This window comes from Gadus macrocephalus, chromosome 6, assembly GCF_031168955.1.
Source record: "Gadus macrocephalus chromosome 6, ASM3116895v1".
In the NCBI taxonomy this organism is placed as follows: Eukaryota; Metazoa; Chordata; class Actinopteri; order Gadiformes; family Gadidae; genus Gadus; species Gadus macrocephalus.
The window spans coordinates 21,342,242-21,355,840 of record NC_082387.1 but is presented as its reverse complement, the minus strand read 5'-3'; the positions used below and the strand labels follow the sequence as shown (position 1 = coordinate 21,355,840).

Sequence of the window (13,599 nt, the reverse complement as noted above, 5' to 3'; positions counted from 1 at the left end):
GAGATGTTTCGAGCCAGGAGATGATGGCCTCATGCTCCAACACCATGAGATATCTTAATGTTCGTGACTAAAATGTCTAACTCAACTTCATAATCAAAAATACATCTTCCACATCTAAATCATTTTATAAACTATTTTGATTTAGACATTTTACCAAATATATACTTCGTTGTAAAATTGTATGCAGTTATGTATTTTCTGCATAAAAAAAACCAGATTAAGATAACTAGCTATTTCTGTTACCTAGTTTCAGAGTATGTTGGGTCTATATACTATTTTATGTAGATACAGGGACAGAATTGAACATTCTTATTAATAAGCCATTCTACCATGTTTTTGAAATGGGTGAATCACACCCCTTAGAAATTATAGCACAGCATCCTGGAACATCATGTATTTCTTTAATGAGCAAAACCACTCAAACAAGCTGACGCTAATTTAAATTGATTAACACTACCCTTCCTCTGTGGTCCCTCCTGTCCTCAGGGGCTGAATAGTTTATGCATTTAGAGCACCACATACAAGCCCCATACGGTGCAGGTCGGACGAAAACGGTTTAATCAGTCTGGATCAGCCGCTCCGGTGTCTACATGTCTCCACCAGCATCCATTTTCAACTAACAACAGAACCTCTAAACATAATGCCCCTGTTAGATCTACAGAGCTTTATGATCGCAATGTACACAGAAATAAACACACACGCGCAGTGCACACACACATAAAAACACACACGCAGGCTACCACAGACACACGCACACATGCAGCCACCTACACGCACACTACAAACACAAGAGAGGATCGGAAAGAGAGAGAGAGAGAGAGAGAGAGAGAGAGAGAGAGAGAGAGAGAGAGAGAGAGAGAGAGAGAGAGAGAGAGAGAGAGAGAGAGAGAGAGAGAGAGAGAGAGAGAGAGAGAGAGAGAGAGAGAGAGAGAGAGAGAGAGACAGAGAAATAGATTGTATATTTATGATGCTCTAAAATATACATAGCGGCCATATGGGACCGTGAACTGATTCCTCTGATTGATGCTTGGGAAACAAGTTGGTTGCAATTATGCTGCTGAAAGGGATGTAGCTTTCGTCTGAATTACAGGCCTTTCTGATCTTATTTTGTGGGGTTTAACTCTGAGCAATTCACAGCACATCCTTGTCAATTATGCACTTGTGGTTTAAGAGCCATTCGTTGAAATGGGGATTCACACAGAAACTAGTTGTTGAGGGAAAATACCAAGCTTATGGGTACATCTGAAACCAGGGAACCCCCAGCAGGCCAGGTGAGATAATGGAGGTTTATATGGGGCATGGCTAAGTTAGAGGATATTTAGAGCATTTTCTTGTGCAGAGAATAAACATTCACTCGTCTCAGGTAAAGCAGGTGACCAGATACAATCTCTAAATAAATGTTAAATGTTTTCTCTGACAAATTGAATAAAGGTTGAATGAATAAATGAAGACTAAAAGTAGAGGTGTCAAATGATTCCCTGTATGGCTTGTCTCTCTTTGTCCACAGTGTTGGGCAACGTGGTACTGAGACAGGGGCCCACTGCTGATGGAATATGAACAGATGTTAAATGGCGTAATGAGATCATTATTTCAGTACGATTATTCTCTGATGACTGTGGTAACTCATCGTTATCCCTTGAATTGCCGGTTCAAGTGCTGAATATTGTCTTGTCTATCTAATTGCTTATTACAAGTAATTAGTGCTGATTGGTTTTTGTTCATTTGGATGTGTATTGCTCTGCTCAAACGCTGACCTACCCTCTTCAACGGTGGCCAGTTGGGTGCAGTAAGATCCAGTTGGTCTTGTTGCAATTTACATACAACACCACACACACAACAGTGTTTGTGGTGTTGTATGTAAATTGCATGTAAATAATTTTTTACACTCATTCTCCCGGCCTGCTGTCACCACAGCTGTCTTCAGCTGCTCTTTCTGCCCCGTCATGTTTTGGCTCAGCAGGTCAAGCAGAGGATTATTTTAATAACCAATGAATAAAAATGCTCTTAAAAGTGCTTGGCACCACTGACTGAGGGATTCATTTAAAAGTGGATACACCCTCCCATGGTTGCTTAAGAGGGTTTGTTTCATCAGCTCCCTGCTTGCTTTTTTAGTGTCCTTCACATCGTCTCATCAATGAGATGATTTGCTTCCATCTCATACTCTAGCATGGACAGGAAATCAATATCCAAAAACATCCAACGTTAAAGATATTATTTCTTCGCTGTTGTGTACTGTAGTGCATGTTGATGAGAAAAGTTTGTTTCTATTGAGATACTTTGAAACCTCTTAGTATAAACAACGTTTAACTACGACAACTACTGCTGTACAGGCACCTCCACCTGCTCCATGACGTCCTCCTCTTGAAGGCTGCCTCAGCACTGATCGCATCATTACGTCCCTTAACTGCACTGAAGTGGTTCTATAGCAAAAAGACCTTGAAACTTAACAAAACTGTTCCACGCAGACAAAGCTGGAAGTGGTTCAGCTTACCTTCATACAAATCGTGTTTGTGTTTTAACTCCGCCAGAAAACATTTGTCTTCTGTTGTTTTCAGCATTTGAGGGACTTTGGAGATGCTATATTTACGATGGATTGCTTTTATGTCACTGTGTGATTGCTGCAGGCCTGCTCATTGGAAAAAAGTCGCAGTCAGGCCTGACGATGCTGACCTTAAGACGAGGTAAGGTCAAACAGAGGTCTCGTCGACTGTTGACATCTCTACAATGACCTCCAGATGGATAGCCCACTTTATTGAAGCCTACCTGGGATTCGGTGTTGTTTACCCCCGTCACGTTAACAAAGTAGCAAACCAGACCAAATTCTGCCTTCCCTGACCTCTTTCTTCTGTGATGGTATGAGTCTCTCCCATAATATTCCAGTGGGGACCCTTTTTCCATTACACCCTCCTATACCGGGGCGGGCTGCAGAGAAGACAGGCTGGCATAATATGTGTTCAGTTTATCCTGAAACTGATAGATATACGCAAATATGAATTCCAAACTGTGACTTATTTTAGTGGTGAGTTCGCAGGAAATGGACCTGGAAGGAGTTTCAAGTAAAATATATAAATAAAAAGAGAAGAGAAGAAAAGAGGAATGAGGTTTCACATCATGGCCGACATCCTCCACACTCAAAGGCAGCCGCACGAGGAGGGCAAAGTAAATTGGTGCCTGTCCTGGTGATGCATGCGACGTCGCTTTGGAGCCGAGTTCAGTCCGACCACGTGACACTGCCGGGGCAGCGGGGCGGGCAGCCCTCTTGGCACGACGGCCGGGGCGCGCACTGCTCGCGCAGAGGGTTTGCCGCGGCGCGCGCTTCACGCGCAGGAGCGGCTGTACTCAGCGCGCGGTTGGGCAGAGCGGACGTATCAAGGCGGCCCGCAGATCCACGGAGGAAGACACCTTTTTGTTTACCTTTTAACAGATTGAAGGTAGGATCGCGTGCAAGACCCGTCCACTCATGCATTTGAGCGTATCTCTGTTTGTCTTCTTTGTGAATGATAATACGCATGTCGTGCTGGTTAAGCGATACCACTGTAGACATGAACTGCGTTGCTATGGTAGTGGAACACAGCAACATATCCCACCTGCTGCGCTCTCCGCGTGCTCTCACCAAACACACTGTATTAGCTCACTAAACACCCCAGCACGCCACATTTACAGAGGAATGTTTTATTATAAAGTTTAACGTTGGTTAGAACTGTCATAAGTTTCCAGGTCGCTTGTCACAATGGCATGCATGCTTTTCCCTGGAGTAACGTCACATCTGACAGGTGACATTGGTCGTTCGATCTGATCTGAGGTCGTCACGCTTTGTTTGATCATCATGAGTAGCCTAACGGTGGCTCAGCGGGAGTTCGTCTTGACGCTTTTCCATTCTCAATGTACGCAGCTGATTGTAGCTGCTGTCATTGTATTAATGTACTGTCTGCCTATCTATATTCTGTCAGTCAAATATTGACGCGCCATTAACTCACTCAGCACCTATCATTGTCCCTGTTGCCCGGCTGCCGTTCTGTTTTATCCACGTTGTCCGAAAATGATCCCAAATAGTAATGTCTCACAGGAGTCATGCTTAACACATCGGCAGATCCGAAGAGGGCGGTGTTGGCCATGGACAGAGGGAATGCCACGTGTTCGGAGTAAAGGTGCTAATCTTTTATCATTATTTTGTGTTTAATATTGTGTGTTTTGTGTTTCATTGTGTGTTCTTATGGCCGTGATCCAACTTAATGTAATGACTACTAGAAATTCCAAACTGTAATACCCTCGGCCAATAACAATTCACATTTTGCACGATTGAACCCCACTCAGAAAATCTGTACAGATTATATTTTCTTTTGTTAATTATGTTCTTCTTTTATTTGACTTCCATACATTTCCAGAATAATTGAATGAGCAAACCTATATCTAAATCGAGATTTGAAAATCTAAATGTAAATGTAAATCAATTGCAATGCATTTATAAATCTGTTTTCCAACATTTCATCTTCTCTGTGGCTGTGGGCGCACACTGCGCTGTGAGTGACAAAGTATAGGGAGGGAGTTGAGGAGAGTGAAGTGGCTGAGGAGGAGGAGGGTGAGGGAGAATGATGGGTGAACAAACAGAGGTTTGACGTGTGGGAGAAAAAATACCCTCTGCTCTCTACTGAAATTGGAGAAAGGAGGAACTCAGCTCTACTCTTAGGAAACAAGAAAAGCAGCGACGCCTCTGAGTGCCGACCACGCTCGACCAGACAGTATCTCACCAGGGAAAGAACCCCCAGTAGAAACCCTGTAGGAGTGAGCGAGGCAGACGGGCCGGGCACGCAGGCAGTCACACTTAGCCCATAGAAAGCCCCGCAAGCCACACTGGCGCCGGTTCAGAGAGCCTCGGGGTGGCGACCAGGCAGTATGCAGGGGCCTCCAACCACCGACACAGCCTCCTCCAGAGAGCGAGCTGAGCTGAGCAGCACCAATGGAGACCAGGGAGGTCCTCCCCCGAACACAAACTGACGCACCACCAACCCACCCCACTCCTCCGACCCGTGTCTGTGTGTTGGCGCAGAGGAACAGAGCAGAGGGGTGGAGGCGGCGATACCGGGCGGAGCGAGGAGGAGAGACGCGGCGCACCATGGGGAAGTCCAACAGCAAGCTGAAGCCGGAGGTGGTGGAGGAGCTGACCAGGAAGACCTACTGTGAGTACAGGTCACACCAGGTGGAGAATTTATGAGTCGACAGAACACATGAGAGTCTACTGTGAGTACAATAGACACGAAAGTCTGTGAGTACAAACAAGAGTCTAGTGTGAGTAGAGTACACACAAGAGTCTACTATGAGTAGGGTAAACACAAGAGTCTACTGTGAGTAGAGTAAACACGAGAGTCTACTGTGAGTAGAGTACACATGAAAGTCTAATGTGAGTACATGTGTCTACCGTGAGTACAGTACACAGAAGGTAGAGAATAAATGAGAGTGTACTGTGAGTGCAGTACACATGAGGTGGAGAATAGACGGGAGTCAACTGTGTGTACGCAAGTTCAGAAAAGATGAGAGAGTTGACCAGGAAGAACTGCTGTGAGTACAAGAGAACAGAATAGATGATGGCGTGAAATTGAATCCTCCTGAAATGTAAGACACAACAGGGGACTTGGTATGTGTTTGAAGTGCATGCATATGAAATCTATAGAAATACCAGGCTTTTTAGGAAAAAAAACAAAAAGGATTCTCTTTTTGTATGTCCTACTCTTCTACATGCTGGACATGGAGGAGATGGCCTTTCTCACCTGCTGGTATTACAGGCTTCTATTCTTCACAGAACAATAGGTTATAGTGAAAGTCAGCAGTTAAAGCAGCTGCCTGGTGAATTAAAATCGCTCCGTCAATGTTGTGCTCCAGATTTGGAATGGTTCAGGTTCTGAGAAATCCCGTAATCAGCATCTTTAAATTACTCTGAGTTGAGCCATGACTATGCAAATAGAAAACCTAGCTGGTGGCTTTACCATCTCCCCTTCTTTCGACTTTCTAATGGAGTTTCTCTCCAGTAATTCTTCTTCAGTGTATTTATAGTCTTCTCAACCCATATAATATTTCTAAGCATTGGTGGAACACAAACAAAGAAGAATCTAAATTCGATTCCAGAACTGAAATCGTATCTAAACAATGACAAAACATCATTTCCATTACGTTCCGCATTAAGCCCCAAACAGATCGGATATATCGCTAATCGGCTGTAGAGCAACGATCGACATCAACAATAAAACATGCTCTTCCTGCAACAGAGCGCGTATGAGTGCATTGATATGGATCGCTCTATATATACTTAAAGGTTGCTATATATAACTATGTTATTAATCATGGCTCTTCTGTTTCGAGGCCTCATGGTTATTTGTGCAGTGCAGTGTGCAGGTGTGGGTGGGTGTTACCAGCAAATGGCTGCTTAATGACAGCGTTATTTTCATGGCGGGTCTGGCCAAGACGAAAAAACAAGAGAGGCTGCTGTGGCAGGAAATTGCTGTGGAGGAAGATTGGGCTTCGTGCTGGGCTGGGGCAGTTTGGTGCTGTCCGTTGCATGCATCTCTCTCTCTCTCTCTCTCTCTCTCTCTCTCTCTCTCTCTCTCTCTCTCTCTCTCTCTCTCTCTCTCTCTCTCTCTCACTCTCACTCTCACTCTCACTCTCACTCTCAGTCTCAGTCTCAGTCTCACTCTCTCTGTTTCTGTTTCTTTCTCTCCCTCTGACTCTGTCTTTGTCTCTCTCTATCTTTCTCTCTGTCTTTGTATTTGTCTCTCTCTATCTCTCTCCCTCACACCCCAACCCTCTTTCTAATCAATTTCCCTCTTATCCTCTCTTGCTCTCCCACATCTCCCACTAGTCTCCTCACCCGCAGACTCTCCTCTCACCCCTAATGGCGCTCTTTTAGCAGGGAATGGAATAGTATAATTAGGGTCTTATCTGGTTAACATCCCTAAGAGGGCCATCAAGATTTCCCTCCCGGCGTGATCAACCCCTCCTCGCTTTGTTCTCCTGCTTCTCTCAGATCATTCAACATTTCTTCTCTTGTCTCTGCTTCTATCCACCAATCTCTCCCTCTCTCTCTCTCTCTCTCTCTCTCTCTCTCTCTCTCTCTCTCTCTCTCTCCTCTCTCTCTCTCTTGCTCTCTCTCTCTCTCTCTCTTGCTCTCTCTCTCTCTCTCTTGCTCTCTCTCACTCTCTCTGTTTCTGTTCCTCTCTCTCTCTCTCTCTCTCTCTCTCTCTCTCTCTCTCTCTCTCTCTCTCTCTCTCTCTCTCTCTCTCTCTCTCTCTCTCTCTCTCTCTCTCTCTCTCTCTCTCTCTCTCTTTTTCTCTCTCCCATGAGAAGGTCTGCCGTCTAAGTCAAAGGTTGCTTTTTGTCTGTGGCCAGGAAAGCGATTGTAAATGTTTACCTACTCTAAAGAGAGGCTGCATTTCCCCAGATAGCATTGTGGTGTTTTTTTGTGTGGACTTGGGGTTTCCACAATGGTTGTGAAATTGTCTTTGTTTACCTTTTTCCCGGAAGATAGAAATTCAATTTATTGATATCATTATTATCAATGAATAATTATCATACGATGATTGCAAAATGAAGTGAGAGCTAGCACGCTGGTTTCCTCCGCTGGCAGTAAAGAAAGCCTCTAAAGGTTGACCTCCGTTATACGAGGGAGTTATAAATGTATATGGCATAGCATGGAAAGACCAGCAATCCCATTAGAAAGACCACAATTCGGTAGTTAGGGCGATGAAGGAGGCTTTGTGTCCCAGAATGCAAGCTGGCTGCGTTCTAGCAGACCCCTGGAGGGCCAACGGGCAGAGGAAGGGCCCTGATCTTTCCAGCAGAGGCTGATTGCATTACCGGCCATTGCCTCTGACTGAGTTATGTAAGACCTTTCTATTAAATCCCAGTGGTGGTGAATGGCGGCACTTTCTGGATGGCATTGACTTTTAGGGCCAATTGAACGGTAGCTTGGCTTCGGTAGACTGTTGTGAGATTTGACATTTATTACCAAGGAATAGGTCACATGGTAGGATTCTCAGTGAATCCCTGATTGAGTTGAGGCTATTGTGTGTGTGTGTTAGTATGTATGTCGGGACAAGATACCGACATCAATATTAGAATTCATGCCCCTTGCCCTAGGTCCGTGCCCGTGGGGTTGAGTCAGCTGCTGGAGTCTACTCCGGAGCCCTTCTCAATAAGTCCCAGGGCTTGAGATGTCGCCATGTCATTTTTTTACATTTGGTTGGCAGGTCAAATCGCAAGAGGGTCACATTGTCTAGCAGTCGTATACAGACTTAAAATCCAAAGTTCAGCCTTGCTCGATGTTCATCTTGCCATACCTATTTTACAATTAGTGAGGTCTTGGGGAGGGGGGGAGGGTTGGGGGGGTTGTGCTGGGCTTGCGCATGCACCAACAAATGGCACACACGGCGGACACAAATTAACAAGTCTCAACTGAATTAAGAATTTACTCATCTCTGAGAAGTTCAAAACCGCAGATTTTGTATACAGTTGTAATTGGGTTAAACAAAAGGGCCAGACCTCAATGACCTCATAGCTGGCTACGGACATGCCTGAAACAGATTGAGGTCGAAGGTGTTGGACTACTGCGTGGGTTGTACCTACCCCAAAGGGCCAGCAGGGTTACACCAATGCAAATTATACCAAGCCCTTGTTATCAGCAGTTGGAGGGTGAGAGAGCAGACGGAAGAGGGAGAGCCATGGCTAAAAGGAGAATTGCAGATGAGGTGGCTTGTGCAGGCCTGTGCATGCTGCTGGTCACCTTCACTCATGGTCTCTTCCTGCAGTTCACCTCCATTCCCCTTCTGACCTTTAACGTTTCACCAGATGAAGAGATGTTCTGCAGGTTGCGTAGTGATGCTTTCTACTGCAATTGTGGGGTTGTATTAGGAGCTAAGTGTTTTAGAAAAGGAACCACTGACGTCAAAGTCACAGTATGGTCTCTACACAATAAGACATCGTGTTTTTTCTGGGTCACTTTGCATTTATACTCATCTCACTCTATTTCTCTTTCAGTTACAGAGAAAGAAGTTCAGCAGTGGTGAGTAAAGTAATTCCATTATTCATAGTGTTTTTGTCCATTCATGATGTGTGGCTTATATCTGCAAAGCTATCTTTTGTGCCAAACATGAAGTATAATGGTTGCTTAACATTGACCTAGATACAGAAACCCTCTTCTTTTCCTTTTCTGTTGTCTTTTTTTCCCCCCGATATCTAGGAATATAAGTATTTAAAGATGAGACGCCGGAGTACTATGTGTTATCTCTCTCCCGCTGCCCTGAAGAGAGTGTTCTGAAAATAGATTGACTTTGAATCGTCACGACACAGAGACACAGTGACTTTCAACCCTGATAACAATGATAACCAACTCCTCAATGATGCAATACCCCACCACTACCTTTTGGGGCAACAATGGACGTGCTTTGATGCTCCACAGACGTTCTTCAAGGCTCTGTATGAGCTCTCCTTACGAGCCTCGGCAAGGTCGATAATTATAAGAGATGTACCTTTAGAATTTTCCAATTAGAAAATTAGAAAGACTTGGATCATTTTCTACCGCTCACTCGGTTGCTCCTGCTTCCTTCTTCCGAGGACCTGGGCTCCCGTTTCTTATTCTGTTGGTGAGGTCATTCCTGGACGTATATGACCAACAGTTCCCAACGAGGTCTAGCATTGTTTAGCTGTGCCCTGTGCATTCCTGGTCTTTATTTTTAGAGGGAGCGCACAATTCAACCCGCTTCATTCCAGCGATGATGGACGCATCATCTGCCATTCCTACATTCACTGTATGCCATGGCACGGCCATTGTTGTAAACAAATAGCTTCCATCAGAAGTGGGGGCAGAATATGCGCTCTCAATCTCTCTTGCTCTCTCTCGCTTTCTCTCGCTCTCTCTCGCTCTCTCTCGGTTTCTCTCACTCTCTCTCGTCTATCTTGCTCTCTCTCATCTTTACACACGAGTTATCCATCTTTGCCTTTGCCTCTCGCAACCCTATTCTGCATGCATGACAAGAGCCGTGCCTTGGCATTCTTTAACCCTTTACGCCCTCCTTTGGAGGGTTCATGAAGTGTGTGTGTGTGTGTGTGTGTGTGTGTGTGTGTGTGTATGCGTGTGTGTGGTTCACTGTCCACAACAGCGATAGTATTAAACAGCAGTGGTATTAAATGCCTCTAGGCATCAGTGTGCCAGGACATGGCCTTTCTCGAGGGCTGCTTTAGTTTCCTGAGGCAGAATACTGTTCTTTTCCTCTCCTGCCTCTTTCTACTTCCTCTCCCTTTCTCCTTTCCCTTCCTCCCTCCATCCTCCCTCCTTCCTTCCCTCCCTCATCCTCTCCCGCATTCCCCCTCCCCTCCTAAACTCACTCCCTCCCTATCTGGCTCCCTCTCTACCTCCCTTCCTCCCACCCTCCTGCCCTCTTCATCATCACCTCTATCCTCTTCTTCCTCTTTCTCCTCCCTCCCTCACTCCCTCGCCTTCTCACTCCCTCGCTGCCTTGCTCCCTCCCTCTATCCTCCTACCTCCCTCCTTCCTCCTCCTCATCAGCTTCCTCCCTGCCTCCTCCATCCCGCCTCCTCATATTCCTCCCTCCTTCTCTCCATCCTCCTAATCAGGCTGTGTTGCCACTCTCATTCACTCTATCGGTCTCCACTCTGCGCACGCCTTTCTGTAGAGATCTCCCATGAGCACCTCCTCAGAGATCAGCAGCGGCGATGCTGCCTGTAGGGATGATGAGAGGGAACTTTACCAGGGGGGAATATGGCAGATGGTGTGTAAGTAGAGCACAGGGGACGCGGATGGAACACGAAACAGAATTAGCCAGGTTAGATAAATGCCTGCGCCGTGCTTTCATTATGTCCCCTGCTTTCTTTCATTTTAGTTTTGTTTTATTGAGGGGACAGTGGTAGTACGCTGAGGGGAGGCCCGCCACAAATCAATGCCGTCGCACACTTATGCTCCTGCCAAGGAAAGCAGTGCAGAAGCCACAGACAACACTTTAGCAGAAGCCTCGGTGGTGTTGGTGGCGCTGATGGCAGTGGCCAAAAACTGGAGATGCTGTAGCCAGCAATGAATATTTCATCCTCAAGTCTGGCAACGTTGGCCCGGCCCCGGTCTGATTCATAGTGTCAATGTCTGGCGTGTTGCGGTTGAGGACAGAAGGAGATGCACGAGCGACACTTAGATAGCGGTCATGCAAACCACTGATGCATGGAAACACCTGAGCCAACCTGGAGCGTGCGTACACGTGTTATAACAGTTTGAAGAAGTATAGAGGAGGAACCACGCAGCATAGCTGTAGACTAGTGATCCCCAAGGCTACAGCTTGCATTGTTTGAAGGGCCACTGAAATACCAGGGTAAATATGAACAATTCAACTAGAAAAGCACTCTATATATATAGTCCTTTAATTTGTATTTTTTAACCAACCAACTGAAAGTGAAACGTACCATCCTATCTTTATGCTTTGAATGACGTTTTACAAGTCATGGCAAAATAATTTGCTTGAGAAAGGTGTGACTTTTTTCACATCATACTTATTCTATTCATTTTGGCAAAACATCATCATGTACTGCTATTGCTGCACTTTGAACAGTGATTTGATGAAATCCCCCATGGTAATGGGCAATACCTTGAAACTCCATGGTATCTCTCCAGATAATGCGAATTGCACACTCCTCTTTTGTTCTTGCTGAACTCTCCCTGCTGCCGCTGCTTCCCAGAGATTCTCTCCGTCTCCGTTTCCTTGACAACGAGGATGAGGGGATGCTGGCTTCATTAAAAGCATTGCAGATTAAAAGTAGAAAAGTTTTTTTTCTACATTGAAAGAGAGAGAGAGAGTGAGAGTGAGAGTGAGAGTGTGAGAGAGAGTGTGAGAGAGAGTGTGAGAGAGTGTGAGAGAGAGTGAGAGAGAGTGAGAGAGAGAGAGAGAGAGAGAGAGAGAGAGAGAGAGAGAGAGAGAGAGAGAGAGAGAGAGAGAGAGAGAGAGAGAGAGAGAGAGAGAGAGAGAGAGAGAGAGAGAGAGAGAGAGAGAGACGTGCCAAGCTTCCGTCTCAACATTAGAGCACTCCCTCCCTGGTCTTAATTACAGCCCAGGCGCCAGTAGAAGCAGCAAAGACTGACGCACGGAAAGAACTTGCTTCACGCAGATCAAACTCGCCCGCACTCGCTCGTCCATAGCAAGGACACAACAACCATCTCTTTATAGAATGACCTTCTACCAACCTTTCGCCTTCTATTAAATGATCCATTCTTCATCTGGTTATTTAAATAGCGTCTTCCTCACGCCTTGGCCCGTCAGACCAGCCCCTGTGTGTGCCGTACGAGGGGAGAAGCCGCCCACCTTCTGAGTGACTGCTTTTGAAATTGCTCATGAAATGCTTCTATATTTAGGGCTAACCGAGATGTCAAGTCACTCTGGATGTGTCCTCTCCTGAGGCGGGCAGAGGAGGCACACAGCCATCCTCAGTTATGCACATTATCAGCCCGACGGTAGTGCCGGGTCATTTGATTAAACACTCTGGCCCCTTATTGGATCAGCACCCTGGGCTCTGAATGCTAACAACAACACTAGTAGCTTTTCAGTCTTTTTTTATCTGAATCTTTTCTCACGCTGACTGCATGAGGGATGTTTCGGTGATGTGTAGTGCCTGAACAATTCATCCTTTGGTAGTTTTTGTCGTTTGTTCTTACACAATATTCATTCTATATTTATACTACACCCCCCAACATTACCTACTTTGTTTACCTTTTTCTTACAGGTATAAAGGATTTATTAAGGATTGTCCAAGTGGACAACTCGATGCTGTCGGCTTCCAGAAGATTTACAAGCAGTTCTTTCCGTTCGGGGATCCCACCAAGTTCGCCTCCTTTGTGTTCAACGTCTTTGATGAGAACAAGGTTAGTAAATGGATTGCTGGCTAGAGATGTAAATGGGAGCGACCATTTGGCTGCTATTAGCCGCTAATGATATTGTCCCGGATAGAGTTGTAGTGTTGCTATAAATAACCGGAAGCCATTTTGAAATTGTGTTGGCAAAGACAGAGGTTGAATAAATTGAATACCGTCCAATACAGAGTACATGTGCGCTTCCAAATGTAACACAAACAAATATATAAAAAGCTGAATGGATATTGAAATATATTTATGAGAATGAATGTTCATGATTTATAATACAGATAATTAAAGTCCCAATGCGTAACTCTTAACTTATCCCATAGCTAATGCATAACCTTGAAATACCTGTAGTCAATGCTGACCGATAGGGGATTCAATAATGTGATCAATAAAATCTGAATTAAACTGTACTATTATGTAATATGTGTTTAGAGCTGTATGGGTACACTTATAATAAGTAATGGAGGGAAGTTGATCCTGTACCACACATACAATTGCGTTGATTGCCCTCAGTATCTTAAAATAACAACACTAACAATAATTGCAATCCTAACATATATGCTATTCAGACAGACCCCAATTCTAAAGGTATGCCATGTATGGCTGTAATCAATGCTTTCTTTTGTAAGGGGTATGGGTGTTTGTGGAATGGAGGCTGGCTGAGAGGGTAGAACAGGCCTATGGCAGCAGCAGCCCCC

General features: G+C 45.2%; 1 protein-coding gene across 1 annotated transcript in view; it reads left to right on the top strand.

The window, feature by feature from the left end:
• Positions 1-3,292: 3,292 nt before the first annotated feature.
• The window catches only part of ncs1b (neuronal calcium sensor 1b), a 14,431-nt gene continuing 4,124 nt past the window's right edge, over positions 3,293-13,599 (top strand). Inside the window, 5 exon segments of the mRNA XM_060054974.1 lie at positions 3,293-3,431; positions 4,067-4,148; positions 5,048-5,177; positions 9,025-9,049; positions 12,766-12,932. Of these exon segments, the coding sequence (XP_059910957.1) occupies positions 5,114-5,177; positions 9,025-9,049; positions 12,766-12,932 (256 nt within the window). The 5' untranslated portion in view covers positions 3,293-3,431; positions 4,067-4,148; positions 5,048-5,113.